At 36.7% G+C, this 21,840-nt stretch overlaps 1 protein-coding gene across 3 annotated transcripts in view; it reads left to right on the top strand.

Moving 5' to 3' along the window:
• The window catches only part of ZDHHC2 (zinc finger DHHC-type containing 2), a 56,252-nt gene that overhangs the window by 21,541 nt on the left and 12,871 nt on the right, over positions 1 to 21,840 (top strand). The window contains exons 2-8 of one of the 3 annotated variants that reach the window (XM_023517804.1): positions 4,472 to 4,498; positions 5,726 to 5,820; positions 11,050 to 11,151; positions 12,541 to 12,610; positions 13,330 to 13,362; positions 16,432 to 16,552; positions 18,755 to 18,887. In XM_023517804.1, the coding sequence (XP_023373572.1) occupies positions 4,472 to 4,498; positions 5,726 to 5,820; positions 11,050 to 11,151; positions 12,541 to 12,610; positions 13,330 to 13,362; positions 16,432 to 16,552; positions 18,755 to 18,887 (581 nt within the window). Of the gene's footprint in view, positions 1 to 4,471; positions 4,499 to 5,725; positions 5,821 to 11,030; positions 11,152 to 12,540; positions 12,611 to 13,329; positions 13,363 to 16,431; positions 16,553 to 18,754; positions 18,888 to 21,840 lie in introns of all 3 variants that reach the window. The other 2 variants (XM_003797652.3, XM_023517805.1) reach the window with 2 other exon arrangements.

Here is a 21,840-nt window from a genome sequence, read left to right as displayed (position 1 = left end):
CGCAGTGCTACTCTCCCGTTATTCCACTCCTGGAGGAGGATGGTGTTAAAGTGGAGTAGCTCATGGAAGCTGCCCACTGGGCTTGAATGTTTGCCTTTGTCCAGGGCATTTGCTCTTTGGTACTATTATCCTTAGTAACAGGCTCTTTTTAATTTTGACAAAGTGAACTATAAAAAAGTAAAATACTAGGAAAAAGGAAGAAAAAAGTAAAATACTAGGAAGAACAAAACTGGGGCTGGGATGCCTGTAAACTTACAGAACCTTTCTGTTTTCAAAGTTGCTTGAAGCCCAGTTGAAGTCAGTGTCTCCTTAGAACAAAACTGGGGCTGGGATGCCTGTAAACTTACAGAACCTTTCTGTTTTCAAAGTTGCTTGAAGCCCAGTTGAAGTCAGTGTCTCCTCCAACCTTTTCCCTTTAAAAAAAAAAAACAAAACTTATAAGATGGAGTCTCACTGTGTTGCCCAGACTGATCTTGAACACCTGACCTCAAGCAGTCCTCCCACCTCTGCCTCCCAGAGTGCTGGGATTATAGGATTATGGGATTATATGGATGATGCATATCAGTTGTGTTTTCTTCTGTTTGTCTAAATCATTCTTTTATTCTGTAAATATTTATGGGGCAGAAGCTCTAGGCCACTTATTGTGCTTTGATGAGGAATTAATTTTAATATGATCCAGCAGAGTTCAAAGTCATAGTTTTGTCATATTATTTTAAAATTAAATATAGAAGAACTTCTGGGGAGGGATTAATTAATGTGCTACTCATTGGAACTTCGAGTAAAGCTATTGGCTTTAATAAAAACTGAGCAAAGATCAATTTTCCTTTTAATAAAATAGAAATGATTATATTAATTTATCTCAATAGCTAGTTTAAAGAAAATCAGCTATTGAGATAAAGATGTGATACACAACACTGGAAATTTCTTCATGGTACAGTTGAAGAATAGGTACCAGCAAAATTTTTAAACAGACCAAACTGAAATTCTGTCTGCAAAGTACATAAAAGAATTAAATAATACCAGATTAAAACTCAAAATCACATTAAAACCCAATAGTTATTTTTGGAAGATCTGTCATAATTATGTTCTATTGGTACTTAATTTTTATATTGATGTAAATCAAATTATATTTGGTTACTATCTATATATTTTTTAAAAATCTGTATTGTCCATATATTATCTTTGTATACATAAATATTAGGTATTTGAGGCTAAATATCAACCTTTTCTTAGACAGCATTTAAGAACAAAAATATTTTCATTTGACAGCATTTTGTTTTATGTGTTTTTACACAATGAAAAGGCAACTTTGAACTTGACAACTTGGCCATGAAACTGAAAATTATGAGACAAATCACTGACATACTAATTAAGTACACTTAGTTGAGAGAACATTCATTTCTAAGTATCCTAAAGTAGAAGCTAATACTATATCCCATACATCTATTAATTAAGTTAATTTAAAAATTTGATAGTGTTATAAGTGGTAAGTCATAAAATTTTGCTAGTATTTATGAAAATCATTGAAAATGGTTATATAAGACATTTGTCACATACATAACAGATAAGGGATTGCTGTCCGGTAAAAGGGTCTGTAACTAAAGGACAGGTAGGCAAATCAAAAAATGACATTTCACTCAGAAGAGACAGGAAAAGCCAATCATATTTTAAAAATAATGCTGAACTTCACTAGTCATGAGGGAAGTGAATACTAAAATGATGATTTTTATTTTGTCCTATGATGTTAATTCAAATTAAAAAGACTTATGTTTAGGAGAAATGATGTTCGTGGGTGTGTAATTCTAGATAGCCTTTTTTGACTTACATTTCATTCTGTAAATTTTATTGGAATTATTTACATTAAGCCTGTTCCCATAGAGAACATCCAGCAGAGTTATACTTTTGTCATATATTTTAAAATTGAATATAGAAGAATTTCTGGGATCTAATTAATTAATGTGCTACTCATTGGAACTTCGAGTAAAGCTATTGGCTTTAATAAAAACTGAGTAAAGATCAATTTTTACAAAGCCATAAATACTAGCAAAATTTTATGACTTACCACTTACAACACTATCAAATTTTTAAATTAACTTAATTAATAGATGTATGGGATATAGTATTAGCTTCTACTTCTATTGATGCATAACTGTTTAAAAATAAATAGAGCATCTGTGGATTTTGAAGGACAAAATAGGGAAAAACAAATTGTGAATGGCATACAAAATAGCTCTTAAAAAAGATGTCATTGACTGTATATCCAGCTAATAGAGTTGGGTCAGAAATATTATCAGCTCATGCTAATTGTACCTTTTTAAAAAATGTCACTTTTCATTTCTGACAGCCAGAGTCACAGATCACCAATTTTCTTTAAAGCACCAGCACCTCTGGAAGGGTCTTTGAGAGTCATTCATACAGAAATGCACATGGAGTCAAGTTATTTTTCATATCCTCCTCTGAAGGAGTAAAGGTTTTGAGTTGTTAATTTTGGAGCACTCTTGAAGAGAGGCAAGTCCCGGGCTGGAGAGAAGTGCATAGATGTGGTCTGTGGTTTTTAATATAAAAAACCCAGATTGCCTCAGGTCTATCCTGTGACCTCGGGTTGACCGCTTGAAGGATTCTGTGAGAAAGTGAACTCCGACTAGCCTCTGATTTAAAAGCCAACTTGTAGAACAGGCCATTTTTAAGTCAAAGATCAAGTATGCCTGGCTGCCCCATTCTGGGTCTCAGAAATGTTAAGGGAATTGAGAAATGAGGAAACATTTAAAGATGCCATGTCGAGATTGGTATGAGATCTGGGAATCATGTATTATTTGGGCTGAAAGAGAACATTTGAGAGGGACACAGCGACTTTAAATACGCGAAGGTCTGCTGTTTAGATTTTCTGCTTATTGCTGCAGATTGGAAGCCTAGATATCACAGGTAAAACTGCAACAAAGAGGTAAATTTCAGCATACTGGGAGGATGAATTTTCTCCTGTTCAGAGCAACCCAGTAATGGGATGGGCTGCTCTCCAGGGCTATGGGCTCCCACTGGCTCTGGAAGGCTTGACTTGCATTCGGTAGCTCTTTGGGGAAGGAGCTGGTTGGATCTTAAACATCTCTCAGACTACTCTGATTCCATTGCTTCCTAAGACAATGACATTTCATTCTAGAACCAAAGCCTGAAATCCCAAACCCTGCTAGAAGCAATGCCTATGATCCCAGCAACCCTGGGAGGCTGAGCCGGGAAGATTACTTCAGTCCATGAGTTTGAGACCAGCCTGGGTGACATAGCATAAAACAGTCTCTACAAAAAAAATTTAAAAATTCACTGGGTATGGTGGCATGAGCCTAGACTTGGGAGGCTGAGGCAGGAGGATCATTTGCACCCAGGAGTTCCAGGGTACAGAAAGCTATGATCCTGCCACTGTACTCCAGTGTGGGTGACAGAGCAAGACCTGGTCTCTTAGAAAGAGAATCCTGTACCTTGTTAGAAAGCTGAATAAGGACACACACACACAAACAAAAAGCATCCTTTATTATACAAACATTCCCTTGGTACAACTCAGGCCAAAACTTCCAAAAGATTTTGGTATAAATAGTGGAAGACCAAGCGGGACGCAAAGCAAATCCAGGCATCCTCAAACTACTGCCCACGGGCCACGTGCAGCCCGCCTTATCCGGGTGTTTTTGCCGTGGCTGCCTGTCCTGCTTAGCAGCCGACTTGTCCTGGGGCCCATAGTCCGGCCCGCCAATGGTCTGAGGGACAGTGAACTAGCCCCCTGTTCAAAAAGTTTGAGGACCTCCGAAATAGACAATACAGAGAGAGAGGACGACGGTCTCCGTCACTAACACAGCTCAGTTCTGGTCCCAGCTTGTTTTAGGTCTTGTGGTCCCTAACCTATCTGCTACTTTGGAATATTTACAACAGCCCCTAAGGGATGGCAGCTTCCCAGCTCTGCTTGGGCATGTCGTCGTAATAGGGAGCAATTAGTCATTGGGCACAAGAATTTGCTTCCAGAAATCTGAAAGGAAGAGCACGTGCTGCATGTTTTATTCTTTGTAGAAAGCTAACCAGGTGGTTGCCAATTTACAAAGAGCAGTAAATGTGTCTGAAAATGTAATGACCTAGAGAGGCTCGCTTTTATCTGAACTCTGTAGATGGTAGGAAAACCAATAAACTGAGCAGTTCAGGAGTCAGCTGCACAGATGCACATGTGACAGGTCTGGTTGTGCTGTGTGGGAGCCCGGGCTGAAGCGCACAATAGAGTCATGGGTGACTGCAGCCACCAGCCTTCTCCTCCACCCTCTCTGCACGGTGCTCCCCTCTCCTCTCAATAAAGTTGAGCAACTATTTAAAGAATGTTGGTTTGAAGGGAAACAAAATTGCTAAGCTATTTAAATGCCTTATGTCTCTTGTCAGGCCCTGTGTTTGCTGTAAGCTTCATATAACCTATTATTTACCTTTTTTTTTCTATTTATTTCTATAGTGTCCATGGAAAACATTGGCGAACAAGGTAAAATATATTATTGTTCCAGATATAGAATTTTTAAATAGTTTCAAAAGCACCTTGTACTTCTTTAGATTTGATTGAGAACTTATTCTTCGAGAATGTGGAGACAAGATAGGGTTAAAGATCCTTCCTTTCCTTAAGTCCCCAGACTGAATCGTCAGACACTTGGCAGAGAACTCTACCCTGAAACGGTAGAAATAGAGCCAAAGATTCTTCTGACTTTGAGGCACAGGAATATCAACAATTTCTTGTCCCAACTCAGAGTATTATCCTATCACTGAGACATCTACATAATTTATAAAAAACATCATTGGCTATAGTCATCTCAAGGCACTGATTTAAGTGCCTTGTTGAATAATTCAAAATTTTAATGACGATCGTTCTTTAAAAATATATGAGTATCATCAATCTTTAGAAAAATAAAAACTGCTGTTAAATTTTTAAAATACTAAACAGACTATATTTTAAATTAGCATATTTTATTCAACTGTATTTTACAGAATTGTTACGTATTAATATATATCCAGAATGAATCATTATCAGTATATATAAAATTAATATATTAAATTTGCATAGTACTTCAAGACTTTTAAACACCACACACTGTGTGTTTTAATACGGTATCTGAGAAAAGTACTCGGAAGTCTTTTTTTTCAGTGATCACACACGATAAACAAGACACTAGAACTCCCCCTGGAGGAAATCTTTGTCCAGATGTTCTCTGTTTAGACAGGTTGTCAGTACACCGGCTTTGACTGGAGCTGAGCAAATAAGCAAACAGCTTCTCAAATAGGAACTGCTGTTGTTGCCTGCGTCAGTAAAGCACAATTAAAGCCTGAACGTTTTAACTTTTGTTTAATGTTGTGTTTGCTCTTTAAAGTTGCAAGTTTAACTACCTTATTTTTACAAGTTAGGAAAGACCTTTGTTAGTTATTTTGCCCATAGATTGGTCTGTTTACAGAAGGGACCTTTCCATTCATGGGCATAGATCTAATTGTTCATTTAGGGAATTTCTTAATGAGAAATTATCCTATTTGTTCATTTAGGGAATTTCTAGGCTTTAGCTATATAGTCATTGGATTGTACATAATCTAGAATGAAGTAAAGGAACATCTGTAACTTATTATAATGAAAGTCTGGTGATTTTAGAACAAGCAGATCTTGTGTGAGTACCGTGGTCTTACCCTGCATCTCCAGATTACAGTGATAATTATGTTTCTCTCATTTTAGCTGTGTGCCTGCTGGCCTATCACCTGCTTTTTGCAATGTTTGTCTGGTCGTACTGGAAAACTATCTTTACGTTACCAATGAATCCTTCAAAAGAAGTAAGTTTAAAATACTAGTAAAATTATTCTAAAGATAGAAATCAGTTAATACAGATAGCCAAGGAATGAGTTTTATTTTTTTTAATATCTCAAACTTATCGGATGTAGTGATTCTGGGGGGTCTTTAAAATATTAAAACAATAAATGAGGGATGATGGAGGCTTAGACTATTTGTTTTTGTTATTTAATTGTATATATCATTTCCATGTGATAGCTCTCAGATGAATACATTAGCTTGGCCCTCTCTATTAAACCTCTGACTCCTTTATAGATACCTATTTGACATCTAGGAATTTTAAATTCAATATAACTAAAAATAAACTTGTGATTTCTCACCCACTTTCCCAACTCTTCTTCCTAAAGTTCACCCATTTCCACGATGACAACTCCACCCTTCCCATTGTTCAGGCCCCAGACCCCGGAGCCCTGCACAGCTGCTCTTTTTTCTCTCAGACCCCCTTTCAGTCAGCCAGCAAATCTCGTGGGCCATGCCGTTGGAATACACGCTCTGCATGAGCTCGTGCCCCTCTGCCACTTCCACCCTCATCCAACCCACCACCATCTCTCATTTTTAATTTGTAGTAGCCTTTTAACAGGTTTCCTTGCTTTTGTCCTTACCTCCTTCTGTATATTTTCATTTTTTTTAAATAATTTTTTATTAAGTCATAACTTTGTACATTGATGCATTTATGGGGCTCAGGGTATCGTCTCGATAAACAATGTGAAATGTTTACTTTGAACCAAGTAACACATCCATCACAATTATACTCATTTCTTAATAGTTTTGAAATGTACCATTGCATCATGCACATTAGGTGAGGTCCCCCCGCATACCCGCCCTTCTCCCATATCCCTTCTCTTCTGTGTATTTTCAACACGGTAGTCAGCCTGACCCTTCCAAAAGACAAGGGAGAGCCCTCACTTCCTTTGTGTCTCTGTGTAAATGGCACCTTCTTCCTGCTGAGGCTTTCTCAGACCGCTCTGGTAAGACGCAAACCTCTGCCCTGGCGTTCCTCATACCTTATTGTCTGTGTTTTTCCCCATAGCATGTACCACCTTATAACCTGTTCTATATTTATATTATATTTTTATATATCATCACTAGAATACAAGTTTTACAAGAGTATGCAATTTATCTTCTATGTTCACTGCTCCATCCCCAGTGCCCACAGCAATGTCTGACCTACAAAAGGTTCTCAGTAAACACCTGGTAAATGACTGAAGGAAAGTGGGGAAGACGCCGTGTGCACCAGTGTGGTTTGTGTTTACAGCTGTGGCATAGCTTTACCCATGCTATTTTGGATTATTTCCTTAATATAAGTTATCAGCTGTAGAATTACTAGACCAAGATAGCATAGATCCCTCACCAAATTGTTTCCCAAAGGATTGTAGCAATTTACGATGTTATTAGTTTTATCTGATCCTTGTCATAACGTGTTATTAAGGAACTCTTTGTTACCAATTTAACATGTAAATTTTAGATACTAGTGAGATTATGTTTAGTTTTGTCTTAAGTGAAAAATAGTAAAACAGAAAATGCAGTTCTGTGAGTTTTCTGTTTATGTGTCATTGAATCTGAATGTTTCCTTGATTTGTATATTCTTTTAAAATTATACTCTCTTTTAATCCTATAACTCCATATGAGCCCAGATCATGGTGTCTAATAACAGTCTCCAGTAAAAAGAAGGCCTGTTCCTTGGAGAAATGGCTGATTCTGGAACTGTGGTTGGAAAGAGTCAAGACGAGTTTAGAGCATCTTGGATTGTCAGAAAGTGTAGACGGGCTAAAAAAAAATTGATGAGGATATATTAAAGGGACCCAGGAGCTGTAACTCTAGTCTATTCATGAAGGAAACATCAGACAAATCTCAGTAGAGGGACACCCTTTAAAACACTTGCATGGTACTAAAAACTGTCAAAGTAAAAAACAAAAACAAAACACCAACCAAACAAAAAACAGAGAAAATCTAAGGAATGGGCACAGCCAAGAGAAACCTGACAGACAAGTAAATGTACTGTGTTATCTCAGACGATATCGTAGAGTAGAAAAAAATAGTAAAAACTAAGGAAATCTGAATAAACTATACACTTTAGTTAGTAATATATTGATATTGGTTCATTAATGTATCAGATATGCCATAGAAGGCAAAATGTCAGCAATGTGAGAAATTGTCTATAAACCAGTAGTGTTCTTAAAAAAAATTAAACAAAAGCAAACAGTATGTATCAACATGCCACAGAACTGTGGCCTCAGAGCAACCACGTCTCAGAACTGTGGTAGATCAAGTATGATACCTGTCCGACCCTATGAGATCTCAGAGTGGCCACTTCTCAGAACTGTGGTAGATCAAGTATGATACCTGTCTAACCCTATGAGATCTCAGAGCGGCTGTGTCTCAGAACTGTGGCAGGACAAGTATGATACCTGCCCGACCCTATGAGATCTCAGAGCGGCCACATCTCAGAACTGTGGTAGATTATGATACCTGTCTGACCCTAAGAGATCTCAGAACGGCCACATCTCAGAACTGTGGCAGGATAAGTATAATACCTGTCCTACCCTAAGAGATCCTCCATTCCTTCAGATCTGACAGATAGCATCTGTCTTCAGACCTACACTGCAGGGTTTCTGCATACACAGTGGAGAGAGGAACAGGGAACCATACACAGTATGTGGTGTATTCCAAGGTAGAACTAGACTTTTTGACATTTGTATAAAGTGAGCAATAATTTCACCAACCTGTATTTGGACTTTGGGAGCACAGGGAGGGTGTTACTCATGTTACATTAAACATCCTAGGGACTCTTCAAGTTCTAGCACTCACTAGAACTTTCCTGTAAGGTGAAGAGGACCCAGAACTCTGTAAGAAAAGGTGATGATTTTAATCCATTTGACTATTACTGGTCCTTTACTAAACTAATTTACAATGCTAGGCTTTAAATCAATTTAGGAAGCGGGGGTGGGGAGGGATATATCTGCCTGAGTAAAGGGAGTCATCGTTCTCACCGTGAAGAGCTGGAGACTGGCACATCCAATGACTTTTGTAATATGCAGTGATTTAACCTGGGCCTCCCAGTGTTTGCTCCCTTTCCATTACCCAGTTATAATGGAGCACTTAATGTGTGCCAGGCAGGAACCTTGCCCTTGTGGAGTGAAATGCTAAGGAGAAGGGGGACAAAGGACAAAAGAGCAAACAAAATAATTTCAGACTGTGGCATGTCACACAACAACAGCACTCATGGACCTGATACAGAGTATGACCGGGGAAGGGACAGAATTGTCAAGCCATCCTCTCATCAGGGAACTTGGAAAGTTCTTTGAGAAGATGACATTTAGGCAGAAACTTGGCAATATAAAGCAGCCATCCATAGAAAGAGGAAGAGCCTTGTATGAAGAGGCACCAGCCTGGGCACAGTTGATAGATACTTTCTGTAAAATGGCCCTGCCACTTACCGGCTGTTAGGGCATCCAAACATCACTTGGCGTTAATGCCTTTTATACCAAGTATGTCCAAACGAGATGCCCGCTTCTGTTACGATTTCCATCAAGTGTTGCGCATTTACCCCAGGAGGAACAATCAGCCTAGAGCATCCTTTTCCAAATACCTTTAGAAACTCACAAGGAGCCTAACTGTAACGCACTTACTAGTTTAATGCTAATGAATTTGATAGCTAATTTAGAAAAATTCATATTATGTAAACTTTTTACTTAGAGAAAACTTCTTTTTATTTTCTTTTACCATAATGGGTCTGAAACTTTATGATCATATGAAACAAAAAGTCAGACACCAGGATTAGTGTGGTAATTGAAACTTATAGTTATAAGGCGGGGGGGCGCCCCTATAACTTTGACTTAAACTATGTAACTTAAACTTGTTATCTTCATAATATTCTGAAATAAAGAAAAAAAAACTCAGTAGAAATATCAATCTCTGAGCAAAGATTTTAACATTTCATATTTCTGATGATGAAGATTGAGGCTCAAATATCATGACCATTTATCAAATTGATTTCCCTTTTTTCATTGATATGCTTTTATCTCTTTCTAAAAACGTTTTTCAAAATTGTAAAATATTTTATGCATACAAAAAGTAAATATAGTGTATAATTTAATTAATAATTAAAACACCTAAGCAATCTCCCAGCCAGTATATCTATAACATTCATACTTTCCATATCTCCTGTGAATTTCCTAGTTATATTTCATTTTATTCCTCGACAAGTATCCTATATTTTATGTTAATTATTTCTTTGTTTTCCTTTGTAATTTTATTACATAATATGTATCCCTCAATAATAACATATATGTTGTTTAGCTTGCTGGTTTTAAAATTTTATATGAATGGAATTATTCTGTGTATGTTCTGTAAGTTGATTTATTGCTGTTGTTCAACAGTATATTGAGAGTCTGTTCTTTGTTGTACACAGTTGTAGTTTGTTAATTGTATGTGCCAGTAGTGTTCCAATATCTCAGTTATATCCCAGTGTACCCATTATCTTTCTGATGGACCCTGGATCATGTTTAGCTTTTTCTATTTCAAACAATGATGCTGTGATTATTCTTGTACCTGTCTCCTGAAACACATTAATAGAAGTTCACACAAACCTAACTATATGTGTGTGTGTGTATGTGTGTTATTCAGTAGGAGCACAAACAGATTTTCGGTTTTTCTCAAATATTTTTAACTAGATGAGCCAAATTGACAGTGTACAAAGTGAAATTGTTACTTCTGTTGAGTCCTGGAGGAGATTTCATGGAATTATTATCTCTAAGTTACAACTCACTTAGATGAGAAACTGTGCTTACTGGATTTGTTTCTCCTTTTGTTCTGAATAACATCCAAATGAAAAATTCTTTCACTGAGATATTCATTGGGCCATTTTATTTATTAGTATATCTAATATTTGCACAGATTCGATATTCCATAAGCATTTTTCTGTACAGTATTCTGAGTTCTATAAACATCGAGGAAGTAGGTATTACTGTATTATTACATAGTTCTTTTTGGAGTGCATATTAAACCCTTTTTCTAGCAGCATAAACTGTGAGGATAACAGACTTTCCCCGATTTCACACTCTGTCATCTCTCTGAATATGCTGTATACCATTAATACTTTATAAATGCCTTTTACTGGGTATGGTAGAGTGGACCAAGATGTTATAATATCTCTGAAAATGAATACTGATTGAAATTTAAATTTATTCCCCAGTTCCATCTCTCTTATGCAGAGAAGGAGCTGTTGGAGAGAGAGCCAAGAGGAGAAGCCCATCAGGAAATTCTTAGGCGGGCAGCCAAGGACCTTCCCATCTACACCAGGACCATGTCTGGAGGTAAGGGTCCACGATGAGCTTTGGAACAGTATCTGAACAGGATGTTACCATGACTGTTAGAACCATATTTATATGTCAGACGCTCATTTTAAAATACCGTGTTATTTCTTGGATTGCTATTAAATATTTCCTCTACAATTCCATAAAACAGAATGGAAACATGAATAACAAACACTGTGTCAAAGGGATCTCAACTAAAACTGACTTTTATTCTTTTCTGCCTACTTAGTTGTGAATCAGTGAAGCGTGAGAAGTGCACAAGTTTCCATTTGTAGTAGTATTGACATTTAAAGTTTCAATTATAAACTTTCCTATTTAATTTAAGGGAACAGTATCTATAGTGAATATAAAATTAATACTTTTCAGGCTTTTTTCATAGCCTTAAAACAGTAATTATATGAGTTATGTAAAGCATCCATTAGGTAGGTATGAGAACTATTTTTTTTTATCTAATTCTAAAATTTATACTATTTTTTTTTTACAAATGAACTAAATTAATAAATCTTACTTAGGTCATATTTTTTAGGTAATTTAACAACTATTCACTTAAACAACTGACATCCATGGACTTTTTTTTTTTTTTTGAGACAGAGCCTCAAGCTGTCCCCCTTGGCAGAGTGCCATGGCATTACAGCTCACAGCAACCTCCAACTCCTGGGCTCAAGCGAGTCTCCTGCCTCCGCCTCCCAAGTAGCTGGGACCACAGGTGCCCACCACAATGCCCGGCTATTTTTTGGTTGCAGCCGTCATTGTTGTTTGGCGGGTCCGGGCTGGGGATTCGAACCCGCCACCTTAGGTGTACGCGGCTGGCGCCTTAGCCGGTTGAGCTATAGGCACCGAGCCCATCCATGGACTTTTGATACTTGCCTACCAGGACTCTCCCAGAAATTTTGTAACTTTATACCTAGGCTGCCAATAGGAAATTTAAGACCCCTAGAAATAAATTACTGCCTCAGTTTCCAAAGCTATTTACTGGCAATACAAGGTGCAAAAAAAAAAAAGGTCATCTCATGCCTAGTCCAACTTAAAAGGTTTTTGACACATAGCAGGGTATAGGAAATAAATGGGTTTAACTGAGGGAGACATTCTGATTATTTTGATGGAAATGGACATGTTTGTGCCCTTGGTGAGCCTCATCCCGACAAGTGAGAATGGCTTCAGAAATTTTCATCAGAAGATTCTCGGCCCTTGGGAAACCTCTCTAGAGAACTATGGCTGTAGGCAAGGCAGTCCATTTTTGTATTTAAGCAGAGTCAAATATTTTACTTTTACTAAATTTGAATTCTGTGTGCTTTTTAGAATTTAAACACGGAGAGATGATAAAAGCCATTTCATTGTATATTCAATTCAGTGTTAAATCTAAGACTAAGAGGAGCTTTTTGTTCCCAGCAATCCGATATTGTGACAGATGCCAACTTATAAAACCAGATCGCTGCCATCACTGTTCTGTCTGCGACAAGTAAGGAAACCTTTCATTTCCAAAATACCTACGTGCTGGTGGTCTCTTTTCTCACTGTTCTCCATATTATGTCTTTCTTACTCATATTTCTCAGATTGTTATTTAGGAAATACAATTGGTATATTAACGCCAGCGAGGCACAGGGCCACAGTCAACTTTCCCTTTCCCCCCAGATTCACGATGACGTCAAGTGCATGAGTTTTAGCAGTTCTGACTTGGCCAGCTCAATTCAGCAACACTTCTTCTATGAGTGTTTCCCATCTTTATGCAGATAACTTCGGTTGATTTCCTGACAGTCAGATGTTGTTAGGTATTTAATATACTACATAGACAGTATTGCATGGCTTAAGAGTTAATATTAAAGAAAATGTTTTATCCAAACTTAAGGTAAATCTGTTCGTGTTTTGTACTTTCTTTAGCATAAGATTGTTGTATACTATGTATTACCATATTATGTTGTTCTTAGAAAATAAGTTGATTTACATCCTCACACATGTATATTTTGAATTTAAAGTTCTATTACATGTTAACTAGACTTTGCTCTAGTGTCTATTTTAGATAAGAATTTTTGCAATCGTTCAGCTTTTCAATAAGTAAATAATTCTGCAGTATTTTACTTGCCACAACTCTGAAATAACCAGATTTTATTTTCTTTTTATAATTTAATGTGATTAAAATTTTGTGGGATGTTGGGTTTTGTGTTTTGTTTTGTTTTCTAGATGTATTTTAAAGATGGATCATCATTGCCCATGGTGAGTATGACTCTATACTTAATGTTTCTGGTTCTTATAAATTTTAACACAAGGAATTACATCTATTTAAATTTTTTTACAAGTGAAATATTAGCTTACCTAGGAGGTAATTTCAGATTTATTCTGTAATATTTGTGTAATTAGGAGAATTTCTAAGAAATAATTTTAAAACCAACTGGTTAACATTATAAAAGTTAATTTAGCATGTTAGTTCCAAACAAAGGGCTTTCTTTGTGTGTATCTACATAAGCACAGAGATTCTAAAATAGTTCACAGAAATAATACAGAAAGATGTACACATAAATTATATTAGATACATCAGTGGAAAGTTCTAATAAAGAATTAAGTCATCAAAAATTTTAACAATTTGGCTGGGCACAGTGACTTATGCCTCTAATCCTAGCAGTCTGAGAGGCCTCAGTGGGAGGATTGCTTGAGCTCATGAGTTCGAGACCAGCCTGAGCAAGAACAGGGCTTCCACTAAAAAAACAAACAGACAGACAAACAAAAACAACTAGCCTGGCACTGTGGTGGAGCCTGTAGTCCCAGCTACTTCAGAGGCTACATAGAGGATGGCTTGAGCCCAAGAATTTGAGGTTGCTGTGAGCTATGACAACACAGCACTCAACCAGGGTAACAGAGGGAGAGTCTGTCTCAAATTAAATAAATAAAGTTTTAACAGTTTATTTTAAATAAAACAATATGAAGGTGTGTAGTAGCAAAATATATATGTATATATACAGGTACGTTTAAACAAGACTTTTCCACTCCATAAATTTTATTAATTTTGTCCTACATTTTTGAGTCATGGAATTAGGTAATTTAGAAGATTATTTGAAAGATCTCATTGCTAAATAAAGGTTGACTCTCTTGCCTTTTCCTGCGTTTTTCATGTCCGTGTGCACCTCTCTGACAACCATGCTAAAGTTTGCTAGCCAGGAAAAAAAAAAAAAAAAAAAAGTTTGCTAGCCAGGTTGGATTTGGGCATGAATTGTTCTTATTCTACAAGCCTTATATATCATTTCAGGTACACATACCCACAGGCCCATACTAGGTATAAGTTGGACCAAAAGCTGCATTTTATGCTGAACTTGAATAACATAAGGTGTAAATTCTTATAATTCTAGACAGAAGAAGCTCAGACTTAGAAGTCTTCTTCCATCTCAGATTTAGTCTACAGAGCAATAGGCAGTCAAAATGTTGAACCAAAACCTGTCTTGAAGAGACTAAAGTATTATGCAAAATAAATATTATTACTAGATTTCATACACACACACACTGTACATGCATAAACTCTATGTATATAAATATCAAACTCTAAAATGCTTGTTCTTTATTTACTTTCTCATGTGCTTCCTGGCTCTGACCTGGCAAATTATGCCATCCTCTCAAGTAGAAGTTAAATTAAGCTAAATTAGATGTTATAAAATCTAGGATCAAAATCATTTTCTTTCTATAAAAATGATCTTCATCATTTAATGCAAAAACTGCTTCCTACCTTCCTATAGGAAGAGGAACAGTCTGTCTGCTCCCTTCAAATTTTCTTCTTGTCCACAAGAATCATTGTTAGACCCACATTATCCAAAGTCTTCCAGGATCCTAGCTTTCGCCTTCTCAGTCTTTCCTCTTTAAATGATGCAAGTAATCAAAGGGAATACTTTGTATCCTTTTGAGACAGAAAACAATTAGAGTAGGCTAATTGTTTCCAATATGATTTCTTGCCATTATTTCATTCCAGCACCATAAAGGACAATCTCAGCAACTGGTTTGCATTCCCACTGGAACCTCTAATGTGCAAATAGTACTGTTTTCTAGCGTCAACCCACAATTTTTGGCCTTTTTATGAATTCATTTCCCATATACAAGACTTTTAAGTTAAAAAAAATATTAAATCTAATACTCTTCCATACCTTAAAAGTTTTTAAGTAAAAAATGTAATTTTTTTGTAAACATGATTTCATTTAAAAAACTTAGAAGGAAAAATATTTTATTAGCAAAATCAGTAGAGAGTGAGATTATTTTACCAACCTTAGAGTGGGAACAAGGACATTTGAGGAAAGAGAACAATGTGTGTATGTTCCATGCGGTATGGTCATTGTGCCAGTTACTCCACCAGTGAAGGCCCTGGCCCCTTCTACATAGGTGTCATATCTCATTGACACAAGGTAGTCGAGCCAGTGATGTCCTTGCTTTTGAGATACGGAGAGAAAAAACTTAGATAGAAAGCATGACTATAAAATGAGTCGTATTTATATTAATATGATTGTTTGAGTTTTAATTCCCCCCTCAATATAATGATCTTAGCGTAAGAACTGCAAAGTTATAAATTTCCATATTTGGAATCATAGAACATAAGACTGGCTTCCAGAGATGATCTCAGAATGCTTATTTTACAGATAAGGAAAATGACATTCTGATAGACTATTTCACTCCATTGGGGCCACATAATTAATTGTCAAAGGGGCGTTATGACCCTGGCTGTCTGACTCCCACTTCTATTTCTTTTCTTAAACCTCCAGTTTAAAGTGTTTTGACAGTCTGGTTGCTTCAGTAAAAGCATGCAAAGTACAGTTTGTGAAGACGTTTCATCTAATTTGGGAAGACTTCAAAGATTTTAACTTAATCACTGTTGGAAATCAAACCCAAAGATAACACAGAGCAGTGGTTCTCAACCTTCCTAATGCTGCAACCCTTTAATATAGTTCCTGCAGATTGCGACCCACAGGTTGAGAACCACTGATGTAGAGGAAAGACTTAGCCTGACTTAAGTTTCTTATAAGCTCTATCCTTTTATGGGTGTGTTTATTTGTAAATACTTGGATGTGCAAAATCATTGTTCATGATTGATTAAAGCAAAATTAAGTATAATAATGTTTAAATATAGACAGAAATCTCTTCATAGTGAAACAGATTTTTTAATGTTTGTACCAAGAAATCTTATGAGTTATACATAAAGAAATGCTAATAAATTTAAAATGAGAAGAAACTAAATACTCTGTTTAGTTGAGCATACACATACCAAGATGGAAGATCTGAATCTCACTGAAAATATTTTTGTTTTGTCGACAGGGTGAACAACTGTGTTGGATTTTCCAATTATAAATTCTTTCTCCTTTTCTTGGCTTATTCTCTGCTCTACTGCCTTTTTATTGCGGCTACAGATTTACAGTATTTTATCAAATTTTGGACAGTAAGTCATAACCTTGGTGATTCTTTTTTAGTATACAAAAGTATGGAATTTAGGTTTTTCAGTAGAGAACTATTTCACACACTGATTTTAGAGTAGAGAGCTAATCGGTATCAGTCAGCTGTCATTTTTCACAGATTCTGTTCTTTGGTGATTTCCCTACTCCATTAAAATGTATTTGCAACCCCCCATCAATACCACCAGAGCTTTTGTGGTCCGTCTGCAGACATTTGCACGGTGACAAAATATTTGAGCTGTCCTCTGTGCACACTCTCAGTTGAGGTTGAACAGGTGACACGCTGCCTTCTTGTTTCAGCTCTCATACTGTAAACAGGCGCGCTTTTCACAGTCAATGTAGTGCCATTTTTTTTTTGCCTTTTTGTGCTTTTTATTGATTTTGCTGTTAAAATGGTCTCCAAGTATAGTGCTGAAGTGTGGTCTAGTGTTTCTCAACAAGAGAAGATTGATGTGTCTTATGGAGAAAATACATGTGTTACATAAGCTTAATGCAGGCATGAGTTGAGGCACTTCTCGACCTGAGCTTTATATTAATGAATCAGCAATATTTATTAAATGAGGTGCCTTTCAGCTGAAACCCATATAAAACAAGGTTCTGTATTGATGAGCTGATGAAGATGTTGTGACCAGAGAGACCCATGGAAACCTAACCCCAGGTACTCCCGAGGAGCAGTGGTTCACAGTCACAAACTATTCATGGTAACTTCCTAAAACATAGCCACTGCGAAGAGTGAGAATTGACTATATACGTTTTTTTTTTTTTTCAAATTTGAAAATAGAAGTGTTGTCTTTATGTGTAACAAGATTATTTTTTAAACAATTATGTTTATAATATCCTGAATTTTTATTAGGTGTTGCTTGATTAGGCTTTAGGTAACTCATTTGTTTTCTGCACTAAATGTTTTAAATGTTGGCAAAACCTAAATCTAAACTGAATATTATAAATACCCAGATATCCTCCTTGTGAACACCAAATGATGGTAAAAAGTCATTTATCTCTTTCTAGGATTGCTTTATTATTTTCATTAAATTATCCTTTATTATGGTAAACATTTCTGAATGGTGAGATTGTTTATATAAGGCTTGAGCCAAATTTAATGCCAAAGCATTATTGAATGCCTCTTGTGTGGCCGTGACATTCCTTAACACTAGGGTCCTATCGTTCAAGGATACCAGTTTAAAGAATGATCCCCAGTGAATATCTGGGAGAATATTACCTCACTGCTGCTCATTCCTATGGATGGTCTTAGTTTGAAAACACAAATCTATTTGGAAAGGAACTACCAAAGTTTTCGCTGTGCAGACCCTGCTGTCAAAACCTATCAGTGATACGTGCATCAATCTGTCAGGTGGCCCAGGGAATTGAAACATCATGACCTTTTTCCAGAAGGACCACTGCTTAGCAGCTCTGGTGCTGTGTCCAGAGCCTCTAGCCCTCCACTCCACAGCCAGTCTCTTTGGACCTACAAACAGTGAAAGTCCAACTGGCTTTGCTCTGAGATGGACACATGGATATTGTAAGGTGTATTTTACACAGGTGTTCTGTGCTAAAGTTGATCTTTTCTGTGATGCTGTTATTTATAACAGCTTGAACCATTACGTGAACGTGTTGTTCTGTGTATTCTTTTAGTTGACACTGTTGTTTGTAGTAATGTAAAACATCAATGAGAATAGTAGCTAAATTGTGCCAGTTAACCTTCACCTTCTGGCATTGTAATAAAACTATTTAAATATCTGTGACTTTATAGCATTTTAACAAAACATTCAGGGAATAAATTTAAAACCATATCTGATAGTTCTTTCCATGTTGCTTCCTGCTGTTATTGTTTACACACATACTGCCATAATTTTCTGTGGTTTGTTTATGCAAAATAAGATAAACATTCTAAATTTTAATATCATTTCCATATACAGGGTGGACATAAAGTTCGTGTGGAGTTTACTCTGTTAAACTATTTTAAAGTGCACATGAACTTTACGTCCACCCTGTATATTCATATTTCCAGCATTTATTTTAATCTGATGAAGTACATATTTTCCCCAAGGTTTTAATATAAAGCCACGTATCCATATCTAAATTTAAGGAAATTCTTAAGCACAAAAAAAAAAACTTACTGATTTACTTATAAAAGTAGGGGAATACATATCCCTTTGACAAAACATTTTATTCTCTTCCTTTCTTTATAGAATGGCCTACCTGATACTCAAGCCAAGTTCCATATCATGTTTTTATTCTTTGCTGCAGCTATGTTCTCTGTCAGCTTGTTTTCTCTGTTTGGCTATCATTGTTGGCTTGTCAGCAAAAATAAGTCCACGTTAGGTGAGTATACAGCTGCTGTATAATAGTTGACAGAACTTTCAATACATAGATACTCATTGCCAGTCGTCACATGATTCAATGCCAAGTTGTCCTGAAGTGGTAAAATTATTCTTCTTTCCCACAATTGTTGTGGAATTTCACTTAGCTACACTCAAGTTCACTCACTCCGTATGTTCCCTGATGGCCATTGCTGGAAAACATGACGTGTTAACATACACGGTGGTGAGCAAGGGCAGAACACTGTATGTAGTGAGGGGCACAAAAATGAACAGCCAAACATGAAAGTAACTACAACATGCTAAGTTCTCTGAGGGAAATGAACAAGATGCTGAGGTGTGAATAAGGAGTGAGGATGGTGGGAGGGAACCTATTTAGAATGAGTGGTCAGGGAAGAGCTCCTCCCAACAAAACAGGACTTAACCTAAGAAGTCAGCCATGGGAAGAGAAAAGAGTGTGTTTACAAACCCTACAGATACGAGATGGTAACAAAGGCAGTCACTTAGAGGGAACCGTATAGCTGTAAACACCTATAGGAAAAAGGAGAACTGTCTCTATTAAAACCTTTCACCTTTAGGAGCTAGAAAAAGAAGAGCAAAATAAACCAAAGCCAGCAGAAGGAGGGAAATAAAGATAGGAGGTCATGGAAATAAAGAATTTACTGTTTTTAAAATAGTAAATCAATGAAACCAACAGTTGGTTCTTTAACAATATCAACAAATTTAACAACTCTTGGCTAAGCAAGAAAAAAAGAGAAGACTCATTACAAAAATCAGAAATGAAAGTGGAGATATTACTACTGATTTTATAAAAATAAAAAGGATTATAAGAAAATAACTATACTTCAAAAAAAAAAACACTATAGAAGCTGGATGAAATGGAAGGATTACTAGAAACATACAAACTACCAAACTGACTAAAGAAGAAATGGAAAATCAGAACAGACCCATAAGAAGAAGAGAGTGCATCAGTAATCAAAAGCTGACAATGAAGAAAAGCCTGGAACAGAGTAACTTCACTGGTGAATTTAAGCAGACATATAAAGAATAATTAACTCAAAATCTTCTTAAACTCTGTAAAAATTAGAAGAGAAGAGGAAGAAACACTCCCTAACTCAGTCTGTGAGATCAGCATTGCTCTAGTCCCAAAGCCAAAGACATCACAAGAAAACTATAGACCACTATCTCTTATGTATATGGATGCAATGATCCTGGACAAAATACTAGCATACCAAATCCAGCAATATATTAAAATTACTATACACAAATCAAGTAGGATTTGTCCCAAGAATGCAAGGGTGTTTCTATATGTCAAAATCAATCAGTTGTAATATAGCACATTAATAGAATGAAGGAAAAAACACACGATCATTTCAGTTGATACAGAAAAGTATGTGGCAAAAATCCAACATCCTGGCTTGGCACCTGTAGCTCAGTGGCCAGGGCGCCAGCCACATACACTGAAGTTGGTAGGTTCGAATCCAGCCCGGGCCTGCCAAACAACGATGACAACTACAACCAAACAATAGCCGGGCATTGTGGCAGGCCCCTGTAGTCCCAGCTACTTGGGAGGCTGAGGAAAGAGAATTGCTTAAGCCCAACAGTTTGAGGTTGCTGTGGACTGTGACACCACGGCACTCTATCCAGGGCAACATAGTCTCAAAAAAAAAAAAAAAATCCAACATCTTTTCATTATTAGGGAAAAAAATCACACTCATCGAACTAGGAAAAGAAGGGAACTTTCTCAACCAGGTTAGGAGACAATGAGCATTTATAAGAAGTAACATTATAATCGGATGGCGCCTGTGGCTCAAAGGAGGAGGGCATTGGCTCCATATGCCAGAGATGGTGGGTTCAAACCCAGCCCTGGCCAAAAACTGCAAAAAAAAAAAAGAATGTATATATAAATTAATAATAATAATATTATAGTCAACAGTGAAAAACTAAAAGCTTTGCTCCTAAGATCAGGAATAAAACAAGGATGCCCTTTTTCACTATTGCTATTCCACACTGTACTGGAAGTTCAAGCCAGAGTAGTTAAGAAAAAGAAATAAAGTTACCCAAAAGAAATAAGACTAAACTTATGACAGGCTCTTTTATATGGAAAACCGTAAAGGATTCACAGTTAACTAATAAACAAATCTGAAAAGTTACACTCAGTGTAGAGAAAAATTAATTATATTTCCACACACTAGCAATAAACCATTCAAAAAAGAAATTAAGAAAACAATCCCATTTTAAAAGCACTCATAAAATAAAATACTTGGGAATAGATCTACCAAGGAGGTGCAATGCTAGCACACTGAAAACTATAAAACATTACTGAAAGAAATTCAAGAAAACTTCCCATGTTCATAGAATGGAGGACCTCAGATTGTTAAGATGGTAATACTGCTCCAAGTGATTTTGCAGATTTAGTGCATTTTTTTTTTTTTGAAAGAAAGAGAATCTCACTCTTGCATGGGCTAAAGTCAGTGGTGTCATAGCTCACTGCAACCTCAAACTCCTGGGCTCAAGTGATCCTTCTGCTTCAGCCTCCTGAGTAGTTGGGACTAGAAGCACCTGCCCCAGCACCTAATTGTTCTATTGTTTGTAAAGATGAGGTTTCACTTTGTTGCCCAGGCTGGTCTTGAACTCCTAGCCTCAAGCAGTCCTTGGGCTTCTGCTTTGGCCTCCCAAAGTGCCAGGATTGCAGACATGAACCACTATGGCTGCCCTCAGTGCAGTTTTAGTGGTCCTTTTGCATAAATTGAAAAGCTGAACCTCAAATTCATGTAGAAGATGAATGCAAGAGGCCCCAAATAGCCAAAATCATAATCACCAGGAGAAGAGCAAAGCTAGAAGACTCACATTCTTGATTTCAAAACTAAACTACAAAGCTACAGCCATCAAAACAGTGTAGTCCTGGAATAAGGAGAGACATGTAGATCAATATCATAGAATTGAGAGTCCAGAAG

This window comes from Otolemur garnettii, unplaced genomic scaffold (assembly GCF_000181295.1).
Source record: "Otolemur garnettii isolate 467f Iridium unplaced genomic scaffold, OtoGar3 scaffold00121, whole genome shotgun sequence".
In the NCBI taxonomy this organism is placed as follows: domain Eukaryota; kingdom Metazoa; phylum Chordata; class Mammalia; order Primates; family Galagidae; genus Otolemur; species Otolemur garnettii.
This window is presented reverse-complemented; position numbering and strand designations above follow the sequence as displayed.